This window comes from Salmo salar, chromosome ssa19 (assembly GCF_905237065.1).
Source record: "Salmo salar chromosome ssa19, Ssal_v3.1, whole genome shotgun sequence".
Lineage (NCBI taxonomy): Eukaryota > Metazoa > Chordata > Actinopteri > Salmoniformes > Salmonidae > Salmo > Salmo salar.
In genome coordinates this window covers 23,512,479-23,530,014 of record NC_059460.1, presented here as the reverse complement: position 1 = coordinate 23,530,014, position 17,536 = coordinate 23,512,479, and the positions used below count along the sequence as shown (strand labels likewise).

The 17,536-nt window shown below is 43.1% G+C and overlaps 1 protein-coding gene across 1 annotated transcript in view; it reads left to right on the top strand.

Moving 5' to 3' along the window:
* LOC106578591 (ribonuclease 3) overlaps positions 1-17,536 on the top strand; it is a 151,556-nt gene that overhangs the window by 23,115 nt on the left and 110,905 nt on the right. Inside the window, 5 exon segments of the mRNA XM_014157586.2 lie at positions 3,717-3,824; positions 7,078-7,185; positions 10,464-10,602; positions 10,725-10,785; positions 14,949-15,008. Of these exon segments, the coding sequence (XP_014013061.2) occupies positions 3,717-3,824; positions 7,078-7,185; positions 10,464-10,602; positions 10,725-10,785; positions 14,949-15,008 (476 nt within the window).

The following is a 17,536-nucleotide window of genomic DNA, read 5'->3' as shown; positions in this document are numbered from 1 at the left end:
TCTGCCCCGAGAGACAGACGTGTTGCACCCCAGTTGGAAGATCCAGGGCCCCTGGCTGGCCTCTTCGATATACTTCAAACATAGCTGCCTGTCAACGCGCGCACACACACACACACACACACACACACACACACACACTATTATTTGTTATTTAAATACTTATTTTCGGTCTATTTTTAAATAATGTGGCCCAAATCAACAACTTCTATTGGAATTTGAAAGTATTTTCCAAATAGTTTCCTATAAATAGCCTAGTACTTGAAAGTATTTTCAAATGCTAATTTAAAATGACAGGCAGCTATGGGGCGTCAGGTAGCCTAGTGGTTAGAGCATTGGGCCAGTAACCGAAAGGTTGCTGGATCGAATCCCCGAGCTGACAAGGTAAAAATATGTTGTTCTTCCCCTGAACAAGGCAGTTAACCCACTGTTCCTAGGCCGTCATTGTAAATAAGAATTTCTTCTTAACTGACTTGCCTAGTTAAATAAAGGTTAAATAAAATAAATAAATAAATAAAAATACATGGGCTAAATAAAGGTAAAATAATAAGATTCTTTGAATAATGAAATCATTTGAAATACTCATTCACTGACATATACTCTATCCCGTTGTCCGCTGACCGTGTTCCCTTTGATGCACAGGTAGGATGGTATTATTTATTAATGTTTTTGTTCTTTCCTTGCCGTTGACAGAAAATCCTTCCATTTCAGACTGTATCATGGGTAATTTAGGCACTGTGACAGAGATCCAAGTAAATGCAAAAATAAAGGGAACACTTGAGTAAATGAGGGATACAAAGTATATTAAAATCATGTGCTTCTACACAGGCGTGGTTCCTGAGTTAATTAAGCCATAAGGTATACAAAATGGCCTGTTGCCCATTATTTTGATTCCTTGGCAAGATCACAGTGACTTTGAAAGAGGGGTCTCAAAGGAGCATAGGGGGTTTAAAGGGTGTGTCTGTCCCCAGATCTCAACCCAATTGAACACTTATAGGAGATTCTGGAGCGGCGCCTGAGACGGCGCCCGTTTCTTTTCATACACCATCAACAAAACGCCAAATGACGCAATCTCTTCCAGACTACGCTTTTAGAATCTATTCCAAGGTGTAATGAAGCTGTTCTGGCTCGTGGTGGCCCAATGCCGTATTAGGACACTTTTTATGTTGGTGTTTCCTTTATTTTGGCAGCTACCTGTACCATCCGTCCCCATTTTGACGATGGCCCATTGGAAAGGGGGATACCTAGTCAGTTGTCCAACTGATTGTGTTCAACTGAAATGTGTCATCCGCATTTAACCCAACCCCTCTAAATCAGCCAGGTGCGGTTGGCTGCCTTAATCGACATCCACGTCTTCAGCGCCAGGGGAACAGTGGGTTAACTGCCTTGCTCAGGGGCAGAACGACAGATTTTTACCTTGTCAGCTTGGGGATTCAATCCAACAACCTTCCGGTTACTGGCCCAATGGTACCGCCAAAGAAGACCGATGTGCTTATTGACATGTTCCCAGTCCTATTTCTGATTCGTGGACATACTCTCTCAGCCCAGACCATGGCCCATATCCACAAAGCATCTCAGGAAAGGTCCTAGGAATCCTGTTAAAATCTGATTTAAGACACAGAAAAAATCCCAGAGTAGGTTTTAGGATGATAAGACACTGTCCAAGCTCTGAGCCAGGAGTCAAATCAACTCATAAAAGTTTATCTCGGCTGGTAATCACGACAGTTTGAGGTACCGCAAAGGAAAGATAGTGATGACGCTCATTGGCATTGTTGCAAGTGATGGGGAATAACTAATCGCAATGAGGCATCGCCAGTCACCAGATGTGAACTCTATATTATGTGAACTAAACATACAAATGAAAAAATGTATGATTTTTTAAAATTACTTTAATACATGTAATTTTGTCCTTGAAACATTTTTAATTGAAATACTGTAGAATTCCATTCATTCCTATGGCGGACTGCTCCTACTGGGGAGTGCCAATAAAGCCTCTCAATGGCCAGTACATAGCATCAGCATTCCAGAGTTTATATACATTATTGGTTTTAAAGGTATGTCATTTTCATCGAACACAATCAAAGTTAGCATAAGCCCAAGATTCCTTTAATTGCCCAACTTTTTTTTTTTTCATAATGTTGCGCTCCAAAGGGATAACTTTAAATAAAACCACTAGACAAATAAACACCTTTTTTTGTATTATTTAATTACCTACGTCATGTTAAGTATTTAGGCATATCGTGAAATTGGACTCATGAAATCATTGTCTAAAGTGCGAGAGATGCATGTCGGTCTAGATTATTTATGGATTGATCATATAGAAATATCAAAACATTCTTTTAACAACTCCAAAGCAATTGTATGTGTGTGCGGCAACCACTGACTCGCTGCATTTTTGTGTCCTAAATATCTGTCCACTGGGTGTGTGACCAAAGAGGCTTCATGCGTAGCTTTTATTTTTACCAGTAAGAGTAGGAGTAAAATGTCTCTTTTTATTAGCAATTATGACCAATTTTCCCTACTCTGAGATACTTTGTGGATACTGGCCCAACGTCGTGTCCTAAATGGCACCCTATTCCCTATTGTACTGGTTAAAAGTCATGCGCTATGTAAGAAAAAAGTAGTAACATTTTGGTACTTGAATGTCTCTGGTGCAGACCTCACCTCTCTGTGTTGTTACCAGTTGTCTGCTCTTCTGCAGGGGCTGACACTGTGTACACTTTAGCCCTAGAACCAGGGATTTTGGGGTTTCTAGACAACCAAGTGTGTGTGTGCGGTGCGTGTGTCTGTGAAAGCACTGTGTGTGTGTTGGAGCCAGCGCTAGCTGTAGGTCCAGTTTCCAGCTCTCTCGCACACACGCCCACACACATGCTCTAACAAAAACACACACACAACCTCAGCTCCCACTGCAATGCCTCAATTAGCCAGGCCTAGTGGAGCTGTCTCCTGCTTCCACTTTTATTGTGTCTGCCATGAGATTTGGGGGGTTGGAGCACTACCTGGAGAGAGGGGAGGAAGGAAAGATAGCTAGCTGTATGTGCGTTCTGTATACCTGTTTGTGTGTGTCTCTGGTAGATTTGCATCTCTCTCCCTCTGTGTCTCTCCCTCTGTGTGTCTCCCTCTGTGTCTCTCCCTCTGTGTCTCTCCCTCTGTGTCTCTCCCTCTGTGTCTCTCCCTCTGTCTCTCTCCCTCTGTCTCTCTCTGTGTGTCTCTCTGTGTGTGTGTTCCTGAATGTTTAACTGTGTGGTGTAATCTCCCGTGGCCATATTCTGCGAGTCGACCGAAAAATCTGCTGTGTCTGAACGGGATGCATGAGATAACGAACAGCATTAGTTCTGGTTTTGTGGTTTTCATCACTGGTTATTTGGATGTATCAGGGTTGAGCGAAGGCGGTGCTTAAACTACTTTGTCTAGAGTGTTTTGCTCATGTGCACACCCTGGTGGGGGGGGGGGTGGGGGGGCTTTAGCTGAGAGTTTACTTTTGTGAGGGTGGAGACTTCATTTTTGCTCTCAATTTCTAACAAATATGAACTGAAGTTAATCACGCAGCTGACCAAATTACGCAATATTTTACATCTGGGTTAACAGACATTGTGTGTTGGCTGTCCCCTGTAGCAGCAGCACTAACTCAGTGGATCAATAATGTATGTGTGTTTGTCAGGAAGCTCCGATCTGACACACACACTAGGCTTAATAATGTACGGGTGTTGTTTTATCAGGAAGCCCTTCAGAAGATCCGCCAGAAGAACACCATGCGCCGGGAGGTGACCGTGGAGCTCAGCAGCCAGGGCTTCTGGAAGACTGGCATCCGCTCTGACCTCTGTCAGGTAGGCAGGAGAGACGCTTTGCTGCCCCACACGCACACAATGTACACTGTACTCTCCGAGACGCAGCAAACCTACAGTGATGGGGGAAAAAGTATTTGATCCCCTGCTGATTTTGTACGTTTGCCCACTGACAAAAGAAATTATCAGTCTATAATTTGAATGGTAGGTTTATTTGAACAGTGAGAGACAGAATAACAACAAAAGAATCCATAAAAACGCATGTCAAAATTGTTATAAATTGAGTTGCATTTTAATGAGGGAAATAAGTATTTGACCCCTCTGCAAAACATGACTTAGTACTTGGTGGCAAAACCTTTGTTGGCAATCAGAGGTCAGACGTTTCTTGTAGTTGGCCACCAAGTTTGCATGTTTCTCAGGAGGGATTTTGTCCCACTCCTCTTTGCAGATCTTCTCCAAGTCATTAAGGTTTCGAGGCTGACATTTGGCAACTCGAACCTTCAGCTCCCTCCACAGATTTACTATCAGATTAAGGTCTGGAGACTGGCTAGGCCACTCCAGGACCTTAATGTGCTTCTTCTTGAGCCACTCCTTTGTTGCCTTGGCTGTGTGTTTTGGGTCATTGTCATGCTGCAATACCCATCCACGACCCATTTTCAATGCCCTGGCTGAGGGAAGGAGGTTCTCACCCAAGATTTGACGGTACATGATTATCGTCCCTTTGATGCGGTGAAGTTGTCCTGTCCCCTTTGCAGAAAAACACCCCCAAAGCATAATGTTTCCACCTCCATGTTTGATGGTGGGGATGGTGTTCTTGGGGTCATAGGCAACATTCCTCCTCCTCCAATCACGGTGAGTTGAGTTGATGCCAAAGAGATCCATTTTGGTCTCATCTGACCACAACACTTTCACCCAGTTGTCCTCTGAATCGTTCAGATGTTCATTGGCGAACTTCAGACGGGCATGTATATGTGCTTTCTTGAGCAGGGGGACCTTGCTGGCACTGCAGGATTTCAGTCCTTCACGGTGTAGTGTGTTAACAATTTGGTGACTATGGTCCCAGCTGCCTTGAGATCATGGACAAGATCCTCCCGTGTAGTTCTGGGCTGATTCCTCACCGTTCTCATGATCATTGCAACTCCACGAGGTGAGATCTTGCATGGAGCCCCAGGCCGAGGGAGATTGACAGTTCTTTTGTGCTTCTTCCATTTGCGAATAATCGCACCAACTGTTGTCACCTTCTCACCAAGCTGCTTGGCGATGGTCTTGTAGCCCATTCCAGCCTTGTGTCGGTCTACAATCTTGTCCCTGACATCCTTGGAGAGCTCTTTGGTCTTGGCCATGGTGGAGAGTTTGGAATCTGATTGATTGATTGCTTCTGTGGACAGGTGTCTTTTATACAGGTAACAAGCTGAGATTAGGAGCACTCCCTTTAAGAGTATGCTCCTAATCTCAGCTCGTTACCTGTATAAAAGACACCTGGGAGCCAGAAATCTTTCTGATTGAGAGGGGGTCAAATACTTATTTCCCGCTTTAAAATGCAAATCAATTTGTAACATTTTTGACATGCGTTTTTCTGGATTTTTTGTTGTTATTTTGTCTCACTGTTCAAATAAACCTACCATTAAAATTATAGACTGATCCTTTCTTTGTCAGTGGGCAAATGTACAAAATCAGCAGGGGATCAAATACTTTTTTCCCTCACTGTATGCACAGATCCACGCACAGATGCACAAACATGCATGCACAAACAGACATAGATACACACTCTACCACCTGTTGGTTGTTCTAGCATCATACCATAACGTCAGCCACGCATAGCAAACAAAGGCACATGGCGAGCAGTTTCTTGGCCGGTAGCTAGAGGCTAACACTGACGGCACATCAGCTCTCTCATTCTCACAAACGCACACCTGCCCCCACACAGACACAATCCCTCCTACCCCTACACACACACACACACACACACACACACACCTGCCCCCACACAATCACTCCTACCCCTACACACACCTGCCTCCACACAGACACAATCACTCCTACAGACACACATTCCTGCCTCCACACAGACGCAATCACTCCTACACACACACTCCTGTCTCCACACAGACACAATCACTCCTACACACACACACACACACACACACACACACACACACACACACACACACACACACACACACACACACATTCCTGCCTCCACACAGACACAATCACTCCCACACACACACACTCCTACCTCCACACAGACACAATCACTCCTACCCCTACACACACACACACTCTTACACCCCTCCCCATCGTCTCCTACTGAGTACCCAGTGAGTAAATTGGTCTCGGAGTGGACCCATGCTAATGTTGTCTCAGCCACTCGAGCAGTAGCCTAATTTGAGCGAGTCTGATGGGTTGAGACACTGAGACACGGTCTTGCTTTGTTAATTGGGTGGTTAACAAGGCCTTAGAGTGGTGTAGATGTGGGCGGTGGGTAGGCAGTCGAGGGCCAGGGGTGGGCTGACTGATCAGCTCTGGGGCTGTGTGGGTTAGTGGTTAGCACAGAGAGAGAGAGAGAGAGAGAGATAAATACACACGGAGAGACAGGGCGAAAGGAACAGAGGGAGAGGGTGGAGAGAGAGAGAGAGCGAGCAAGCAGATGGAGAGAGAAAAAGATGGAGCAGAGGGAAAGAGAGAGAGCGAGCGACGCAGCTCATTTGACTGACCTGTAGGAGCCCCGGGCTCCCCTGGTAACACTAATTAAAACATGCAGCGCAGCCTGCTCTTACGCGGTGGTGCCGGGTTAATGGGTGTTCCACCGCTACACAACGCTCCCCCACTGGTCTCCTAGTACGGACTGATGAGACTCCCGCTAATGATAGCTCATATTGGTTACTCTCTTTCTCTCATTTACTCGCGCGGTCTCTCCCTCGCCTTTCTCCTCTCTTTCTCACTCGCTCACTCCTCTCTGTCTTTGTCTTTCTGTATTTCTGTTAATTTCTGTCTTTCCTTTTATTTATTTTCTTTGACACTGGCTATGTTTCTGCACAGGCAGGTTTGTGTCAGCAGGTCCTGTTTCGTCCGTGTCAACATTTTGAATTTCCCCCACAACTCTTAATTTCTCCTCACGGCGAAGAACACATGCACACTGATTGGACTCGTGATTATTTCATCTCCCTCTCTGTCGAAGCGCCACTTAATAATGACTGGCTGATTTGATTATGCCATGTTCTCTCTCCCTTCCCTCTTACCGTCTCTCTCCACCTCTTTTTCACTTTGTCCACTTATCTCGCTCTCTCTCTAGCATGCTATGATGTTGCCAGTGTTGACCCACCACATCCGCTACCACCAGTGTCTGAAGCACCTGGACGACCTGATTGGCTACGTCTTCAAGGAGCGCTGTCTGTTACAGGTGAGAGAGACGCACGCACACAGCCAGTGTAGTCCCATCAGGGCTGAGTCTTCCAGAGCTCTCAGCATTAGCCTCAGTGCTTCTTCCAGCACTATTGGAGAGCTGTCATAGAGAGACTGATACATTAGAAATTAATGTGTTGTATTCGTGCTTAAAGAAAGGGGGTGGCTGACTGTTGCCTCATGATCATACACTCAAAGCCCTCTTACCCTTTTGTTCACAGACAAATATCACACTAATTTACCACGCCTGCTTCTTTTGACCTGCTTTTTGGTGTGTCTGAAAGGGGTAGGGGGTAACAAACATGGCAAATTAAGACACCTAAAGACCTAGTCATGATTCTTGCATTTTCATGGACCCTGTAACACCTCCCTAATTTAGATGTGTGTTATTGTGCGCGCTTGCATGCATGTGTTAACCTGCAGTATTGTGTGTCTGTCTGTCTGATTATGTGTGTGTGATAGGAAGTGGCCTTATCTTTGTGTGGTAGTAATGATGGCCTGTCATCATTATTGGTTAAATAGAAAGCCCTGGCTGATGGTAGAGGCCACACACACACACACACACACTAGTAACACCACCAGTCCATTTCCTTTATTTCCCTCTATTGTCCTGTAGGGGAGCTCTAGATTACAGGATCGTTTTCGGTTAAAGATGTAGTGACGGTTGGAGACATGCAAGCATCGTCATGGATCTCCTGCCTGCCCCCTCGTCTTCTCTTCTGTTCTTTAAACAACCATCTCCACAGCTCAGTTTTGTCACCCCTGCTCTACATTCTCTTCTCTTCTACCACCCCCACCACTCCTCTCTTCCCTCACCCACCTCCCCCTTCTCCCCAGGAACAGAGACGGCCCAAAGGGCCTCAATAATTAAACTGTAAAACTCTACCACAGCCCCATCTCAGATGTCATCTCACTCTCTCTCTCTCTGTGTGTGTGTGTGTGTGTTTACATGCTGGTGACACGTGCAAGAGGCACCAAAGTGGATCATGTTTTCGTATGTCTAATTTCCAACATAATTAATTTAGTCTAATTTATGCTCCAATTCCTTTCATTTTTTTTAATAATTTTCTCTGAGACAATGATTGATCTTGCAAAAAGGGTGTCTTTGCATTGATCAAGACAACATGTTGCTGCTTATACATTTTTTATGTATTCATATAACAAAATGTTTCTGTCAAGTTTCAAACTACATCCCATTGTGCCCTGGTCAAAAGTAGTGCACTATATAAGGAATATAAGGGGATAGGGTGCCATTTGAGACACATACAGACTTTCCGCCTGAGTTATCAAATCAAATGTATTTATAAAGCCCTTTTTCCATCAGCAGATGTCAAAGTGCTTATGGAAGAAAAAAAAACATCCTTAAACCTCAAACAGCAAGCAATGCAGATGTAGAAGCATGGGGGCTAGGAAAAACTCCCCAGTAAGGCAGGAACCTAGGAAGAAACCTAGAGAGGAACCAGGCTCTGAGGGGTGGCCAGTCCTCTTCTGCCTGTGCCGGTTGGAGATTATAAGAGCCATTAAGGCCAGATCGTTCTTCAAGATGTTCAAAGGTTCATGGATGACTAGCGGGTTCATCTATCATGATTACTCATGTTTAGCCAAAGGCTGTTGAGCAGCCAGTAGACAATGCAATGGTCAGTACATCCAAAGCCCCATAACTTCATGCAGTCAGAATTCTGACAGACTAGCATCCTCTGAGTGTTTTACATTTTTTTTTTTTTTAACGATGCATCATTCCTACAACGGCCGAAGATGTAACATGCGTTTCCCAAAACACCACGCAGGGGGAACGGTCGCAAAGTGTGTCGTTGGGTCATGAGTCTATACTGATAGGATCAAATGAAAGGGAGCGCTGTTCACTGATAGGCTCTCTCTATTCAAGTCTTTCCTTAACATATTTTAATCATTTCACAATACTGACGATGGATCAGCTCCTAGGGAGATATTACTACCTACGGCTGCAAATATTAAGGCGTGCATATTCTATTGCCTACACAATAAAAATGCACTAAATCACAGATTTGGCACATCATTGCGCACATGTTAGGCTACACATCATGAACTATACTGATACAATTACAGACAGTAGCCTACCAATAGCAAAATAGAACTCAAATGATTGAACATGACATTTATTTCAATATGATTGAAATAGGCCTATAGCTTACGATTTATTTTAATGCAATCATCTCGGTTTTCATTTGAAGCGTCTTTTTATACTGTGCTTGTTTGTATCAATGGCAAAGACACTGCAACTTTGTATTTGTAGGCAACTTTGTTCTGAAGTTATCATGGTCACATAGAGACGGATAACCCACAACGTTTAGCGGAGATCTTCTGTGTATAAAGTGACGTGGGAGGGAAAGAAGCATCTAACGACGCTTTTAGCTGTTCAACAAGTGGTCTGAGGCAGCCGTTAGATTCCGAGTGTTTTCAAGTGTAACGTTAACTCTGAGAAGGAGGATTAAGTGTACTGTCTTTGCCACTCGATGGTTGCATCCCAAAAGGCACCATTTTCTCTGTACAGTGCACTTCTTTTGGCCAGGGCTCATAGAGTGCCATTCGGGACACAACCGATGTCTGACATTTCTCTGTTTGACAAACAGGGATCATTTAGAATTCCAAGTATTTTTGTGTCAACCTTTCAGACAAGAGGATAGAGTTGTGCTAGACTTCTACTAGTGCAAGGTCAAATAGTTCTGAACTGTTGAACGCAGTTCTGTTTCTTTTAGTTACAACAAAAATTGATTTGTTTCTGTCCAAGGATACAACCCTGGTGGCGTCTGGACTGATGATATTGAAACCCCCTCTGTTAACTTTTTACATGTATCTCATTGGAGCTTGAAATTGATTTTAAGTTGGAAACCCGAGCAGTCCTTTGAGAGGAGAGATGAGTTAGTGTTTTTGCTGATAGAAGCTACATTCTGATAATGTTAGATTGATAAATGCTCAGCACGTCTTACTGAGAGAACTACAGCCATATTCTCTTTTCCCTGTTTCTCCTCGGTTGACGATGTTCTGATTAGACAGATGCCCTGCTTTCCAAACAAAGCACAGTGGTGGGGAATATGTGTAGATCTTCCAGTGTGCTATCTGGCTTTATTTGTTCCAAAATACTTGATTTATTTATACTTCTTTCCATTTGATTCATATTTTTGGGATGCTAATTGGGATTAGTACATACTGTAGCTTAATTTATCTATTCAGATGGTGACCCATACGGTCCCAGAAGAGTCACCATCAGCAGATTCTGACTTCTCCCTCTCTCTTCAGCTGGCCATGACTCACCCCAGCCACCACCTGAACTTTGGCATGAACCCGGACCACGCCCGTAACTCCCTGTCCAACTGCGGCATCCGCCAGCCCAAGTATGGGGACAGAAAGGTCCACCACATGTACATGAGGAAGAAGGGTGGGTACCTTCAGTAGAATACACACGTGTGTGTGTGTGTGCGCACACACACGTCATCTATATTGATTGATGGATGTTTCTGTAGTCTATACTGACTAACCAACCTCTGTCTGATTGGTCAGGAATCAACACCTTGATCAACATCATGTCTCGTCTTGGACAAGATGACCCCTCCCCCTCCAGGTAGGTCCTACTTCCATGAGGTCTAAGCAATGTCACCAACCACTGATGCAGGGGTTATTTTTTATTCCAATCCATTATATAATGTACACTACCGGTCAAAGGTTTTAGAACACCTACTCATTCAAGAGTTTTTCTTTATTTTTACTATTTTTTACATTGTAGAATAATAGTGAAGACATCAACACTATGAAATAACACATGGAATCATGTAGTGACCAAGAAAGTGTTAAAACAAATCAAAATATATTTTATACTTGAGATTCTTCAAATAGCCACCCTTTGCCTTGATGACAGCTTTGCACACTCTTGGCATTCTCTCAACCAGCTTCACCTGGAATGCTTTTCCAACAGTCTTGAAGGAGTTATTTAGTGGGCTATTTAGCTAAAGAATCCCTGTGTCGTGCGGGAGACCGGGGTTCAATTCCCCGACAGGGAGGAAGGAGTAGGCTGTCCTTGTAAATAAGAATTTGTTCTTAACTGACTTGCCAAGTTAAATAAAGGTTACACTAAGATCATAACATTTCTACACCCTAATTGTATAATTGTAGTCTAACCAATACCCAAACGGAGATTAAGTGAAAATAAACATCTCATTAATTTATCAAGACCAGTCCCCATGCTTGTCTAAGAGCAGAGTGAAACGGTGCTGAAATAGTTGTAGGCTTTTTGCACCAAATCCTATTGCTTCTAACTTCAATATGCTCTTTAAATAAATAAGACCTACACCACTTTTAACAGCACATTACTCAACACTAGTGAGACTCGGTAGGCCTACACTTTATCGAAAAATATGACGTGACTCTCCGCCAATAATTACATATAGAGGATTGGAGGATTCTAAATCGTATCGAACCTGCATCTGTAGCAACGCATTTTGCACTGCGGGAGCCCCCATCCAAAACATTTTTTTATTAAAGACTATCAGAAAGAATGTTGGTACTTATTTATTTTGATCCAAAGCCATGAATGAATGAGTCACTCAGCTTTATGTAGGTGCCGGGCCTTATGACTGTGCCATCAACTTGATAATATATAACGATATTTTGGAGGTTATTTCGTTTAAAAAAAAATGAAAGTGAGCGATTGTAATCTGAATAAAGGCCAAAGTAATATTTGTAAAGGCCAAAACATGTATTTCTGTTTTTAGAGGGAGAGAAACACTGGGCCAATTGTGTGCCGCCCATAAAGGCCAAAATATATCCCTGCTCATAGCCATAATGGCCCTGTACAATGTGACCGTGTGTGTTTTGAAAGAGTATTATCCAGTAAGCAACAATGCTTTTGTTTGTGTATTTGTTTTACATGTGGATAATAAAGCATGTAAAGCATTTTGAAGATATAAGCCACCTGCATTTGTTTATTAGGCTATTGCAGAACAGCATAACAGTCCGGACGGCCCTTGCTTTGCCTGGTGAGCAGTTGGTAAAGTTCTGTTGTCAGAAGAGGAATGGAAATGTCAAGGTAAACCAACAACCTGATGAACCCGCCACGTACTGTATGTTGACTCTGCCTGTCGGAGGTGGAGTTCCAGAGCTCACAGGTGTGCCTGGCATGGATTGTGACTCCATCTCGTTCCTCGCCCTCTTCAATGCGTCATTCTCAACCTGTCTCTCTGCCAATGCCGCCTGGCTCTGGAGCAATGCACCAGCTGTCGCCCGTATCTCTGCCCTCCGATAATGTTTCTCTTTTTGCTGGTTTGCCTTCAATGTCTCAATCTCGGTGTTCAAAGTTTTAATCTGATCCATGTGCACCTTCATCAGATGTGCAGAATGGTACTGCCCTGAGCCCCCATCGATTACAGTGGCCTATGATAGGAACGGTAGATGAATTAAAAGTGACTCCAACACACACATACTGCGTACACATATTAAGAATCTAGCAAAACTAACCACTTTCTTTGCATCCATGCGGTTTTTCGATACGGCCCGTTGTCCAGCTTTTTGTCCACTGATCTCCACGGATAGTTGTCGGCATGTTTGTATGCTCTATTTTTATTTAACCTTTATTTAATTATCGATTTTATTACAGAGTATGCCTACACATTGATAGGCTAGATAAAAAGGTTTTGAAAGAAAATGCACTGAAACCAAAATACCTTTAGTTTTGGTGATCCTCTACGGCTCATTTTCAAGTCCTCTCGTGGTTACGGTCCTAACCCTGGAACGGGTAGCACCATAGAAAGAAGTTGGCTTGATGAAAACGATGTCCATTTTGTCTCTTCTCTTTGGTCGCAATGTCATTTTTTGCAGGTAGGGGATGTTCACACCTACAGTCACCGGGCTATAAAGTGTCTATTGTCCTGCTAATCGGGCTACAAGTGTTTGAAAACCTGTTTTCAAAATTCCACCAGCTGTCCATCACTACTGTAATTAAAAACACAGCATCTTGTTTACATCTTGTTTACATTCTTTATTGTATCCACAATGTCACAAATAATTTGTATCTACCTTTCCAATTACTTTTAGTGTTTGGGATTTACAAATGTGTGCTTTTCATGTCATTTTTCGTTAACCATTTAGGATTTAAGTAAGTAAGACGCCTTTAGTGAGATGTCTAATGCTTTAATATTTAACCATATCTGCCCTCCGAATTCATATCTAAGGGGCATTTCTCACGGCATTATTAGTTACATTGTTTTAGTTTGAACGTGCAGACTGGCACTAAGAACGGTGGGAATGTTTCCCTAGTCAGCGACATTATTAGTGCAATGCCCCTTAAAGTGTTGCTCCCTGCTACCCAGTGGGGCGTGGTGGGGGTCCACCCCTCCTCCCTTCCCCATGGGCTAGGTCCGTCTTCTGTGCACGGCTCTGCGGCCCATCCCGTGCCCCCTGCCCTCGTGCCTTGAACCTTGCACGTCCAACAGTGTTTCAGTGGATACAGCTGGAGAACTGCAAGGCAATCCCAATGTGCGCCACTCGGAGCCATGAACAATATATATTGCCCTGCTAATAACAGGGTTAATAATATATCTGTGAGAATATCCAAGGGTATTTTTTTTTATATAACTCTAACTTAATAATCGCTTGGTTTAAAAAACAACAATATTTTGAAGTTTTCGTTTTCAAATAACGTAAAATGAGCAAGAAAACGGCCATTCTTGAACATGGGGCGAGACATTGTTACTAATTTGTAAATAAAGCCAATTTGTTATTTAAAATGATTTATTTCTGTTTTTAGAGGGAGAGAAACCAAAAACCTACATGGGTCTCCCAGTCAAGGCCAGCATGGGTATTGAACCAGCATCGGTAGCAACACAGCTTGTACTGCTGTGCAGTGTCTTAGACCGTTGCACCACACAGGCGTTGTACAACATGACTGGTCGGGAGAGTACTACAGTAAGAGCAAAATAATCCTAACAAAATAAAATAAAAACCTTAGTGTAACAAGAGTTTTATTAAGTAATACTGAAGTCGTGCACAATTATCAGTTTCTATTTAGGTTTGTTGCCCATTCATTGTCAGAGACACAGTAGAACCCGAAAGCATAATCAGTGTTCTAACTCCCCCTTGCGCTGGTCTGGAGCAATGAAGTAGTGACGCAGGGTACCGTACTAAACCACAAATTACCTCTTAAGTCCCGCAGCATAATTGCAAAACTTTTAGTGGAGCAACCACTGTACATGATTCCATATGTATTATTTCATAGTTTTGATGTCTTCAATATTATTCTACAATGTAGAAAATAGTAAAACTAATGAAAAACCCTTGAATGAGTAGGTGTTCTAATACTTTTGACCGGTAGTGTATACCTAGCGAATGCAGTGTCCCTAAGCCAAGCGGTTGCTGTTTTGCTATGACCTAGTGCGGTTTGGCCCTGCACTTAGTTCCATGAGTGACCTTAAGCATCGTCACCAATCTCTGATGCAGGGGCCATTTTTATTCCAAAACACCTTTGCAATGTGTGCTATATATTTGTGAAAGTTTGAGGCTGAATGAATACACTTTAAAATAATTAATAAACTTGATTCAAACATGTACAGGCCATATTTCAGGTCGCTATTGGATTTTCACCCCTGATATTTGTCAGATTGTGTTGATTTGGTCTGTCTCAAGAGACCTGTGGTTCCTGTGTAAATGTCTGATATACGATAGACTGAGACCTAATAAACACCTCTCTCTCCTCTCTGCCTTCATGTCTCTTTCTTCATTTCTCTCTCTTTTCAGGATCAATCACAACGAGCGGCTGGAGTTTCTCGGCGATGCCGTCGTGGAGTTTCTCACCAGGTGAGATTGACGTCCGTCAGCTCCCTCGCTCCTTTTCTCTTTCTTTGACGGACAACACTGCTAATCGAACATGGCGACAACTCCCCCTCTTCTCCCCCCTCCTCCTCTTTATTCTAGTCTGTGATTTCCCCCTAATTGGGTATTCGGTTGTAATTTCACCGTAGCTCTTTTCATTGGGCCTGCTGAAATTCTCCATGACAACTAGCAGTTAGCTATGAGAATGTTGTGTGTGTGTGTGTGTGTGTGTGTGTTTATTGACTGAGTCACTCCCAGGTGAGAGGAGACCGCTGTGGTCCAGACACCACTCAGCTTGCACTGCCACACCACTAATGACATGGTGCTATTATTACTACACTGACTTAGTCGCTACAACTCTACCTAGATACCTCGGCTGTGTCCGAAATAGAACCGTAATCCCCATATAGTGAGCCCTGGACAAAATTAGTGCATTATATAGGAAATGTGCTACCATATCGGACGCAGCCTTCGTTTGGACAGATAGAAAGGTAGATGGAGAGAGAGAGAAAGGTCTGGGTTAGCTCAGTTTAGTTCATATGGTAGTTTTTGCACGTCACGCCATATAAGCCTCACTGAAAACCTTCATAATGATGTTTACTCCTCCCCGTTTTTTACATTTTTAACTGTTTGTTGTTCGAGACACGAGCAGGTTATGTATCACACACACGCTACCAGTCAAAAGTTTGGACACACCTACTCATTCAAAGGTTTTTCTTAATTTTTACTTTTTTCTACATCATGTAGTAACCAAAAAGTGTTAAAGAAATCACAATATATTTTAGATTCTTCAAAGTAGCCTCCCTTTGCCTTGATGACAGCTTTGCACATTCTTGGCATTCTCTCAACCAGCTTCACCTGGAATGCTTTTCCAAAAGTCTTAAAGGAGTTCCCACAAATGCTGAGCACTTGTTGGCTGCTTTTCCTTCACTCTGCAGTCCAACTCATCCCAAACCATCTCAATTGGGTTGAGGTCAGGTGATTGAGGTCATGAGAGCCAGTTTCATCATAGCGCTTTACCAGTTTCATCAAAGTTCTTGACATTTCCATATTGACTGTCCTTCTTGTCTTAAAATAATGATGTACTGTCGTTTCTCTTTGCTTATTTGAGCTGTTCTTGCATAATATGGATTTGGTCTTTTTATCAAATAGGGATATCTTCTGTATACCACTCTACCTTAAGAAGGAAGGAAATTCCACAAATTACCTTTTAACAAGGCATACCTGTTAATTGAAATGCATTCCAGGTGACTACCTCGTGAAGCTGGTTGAGAGAATGCCAAGTGTGTGCAAAGCTGTCATCAAGGCAAAGGGTGATTACTTTGAAGAATCTCAAATATAAAATATATTTTGATTTGTTAAACACTTTTTTGGTTACTACATGATTCCATATGTGTTATTTCACAGTTGTGATGTCTTCACTATTGTTTTACAATGTAGAGAATAATAAAAACAAAGAAAAAGCCTTGAATGAGTAGGTGTGACTGCTACTGTGAATATATACAGTATGTACATTGGGGAGAACAAGTATTTGATACACTGCCGATTTTGCAGGTTTTCCTACTTACAAAGCATGTAGAGGTCTGTAATTTTTATTATAGGTACATTTCAACTGTGAGAGACGGAATCTAAAACAAAAATCCAGAAAATCACATTGTATGATTTTTAAGTAATTCATTTGCATTTTATTGCATGATATAAGTATTTGATCACCTACCAACCAGTAAGAATTCCGGCTCTCACAGACCTATTCGTTTTTCTTTATGAAGTCCTCCTGTTCTCCACTCATTACCTGTATTAACTGCACCTGTTTGAACTCGTTACCTGTATAAAAGACACCTGTCCACACACTCAATCAAACAGACTCCAACCCTCCACAATGGCCAAGACCAGAGAGCTGTGTAAGGACATCGGGGATAAAATTGTAGACCTGCACAAGGCTGTGATGGGCTACAGGACAATAGGCAAGCAGCTTGGTGAGAAGGCAACAACTGTTGGCGCAATTATTAGAAAATGGAAGAAGTTCAAGATGACGGTCAATCACCCTCGGTCTGGGGCTCCATGTAAGCTCTCACCTCGTGGGGCATCAATGATCATGAGGAAGGTGAGGGATCAGCCCAGAACTACACGGCAGGACCTGGTCAATGACCTGAAAAGAGCTGGGACCACAGTCTCAAAGAAAACCATTAGTAACACACTACGCCATCATGGATTAAAATCCTGCAGCGCACGCAAGGTCCCCCTGCTCAAGCCAGCGCATGTCCAGGCCCATCTGAAGTTTGCCAATGACCATTTGGATGATCCAGAGGAGGAATGGGAGAAGGTCATGTGGTCTGATGAGACAAAAATAGAGCTTTTTGGTCTAAACTCCACTCGCCGTGTTTGGAGGAAGAAGAAGGATGAGTACAACCCCAAGAACACCATCCCAACCGTGAAGCATGGAGGTTGAAACATCATTCTTTGGGGATGCTTTTCTGCAAAGGGGATAGGACGACTGCACCGTAATGAGGGGA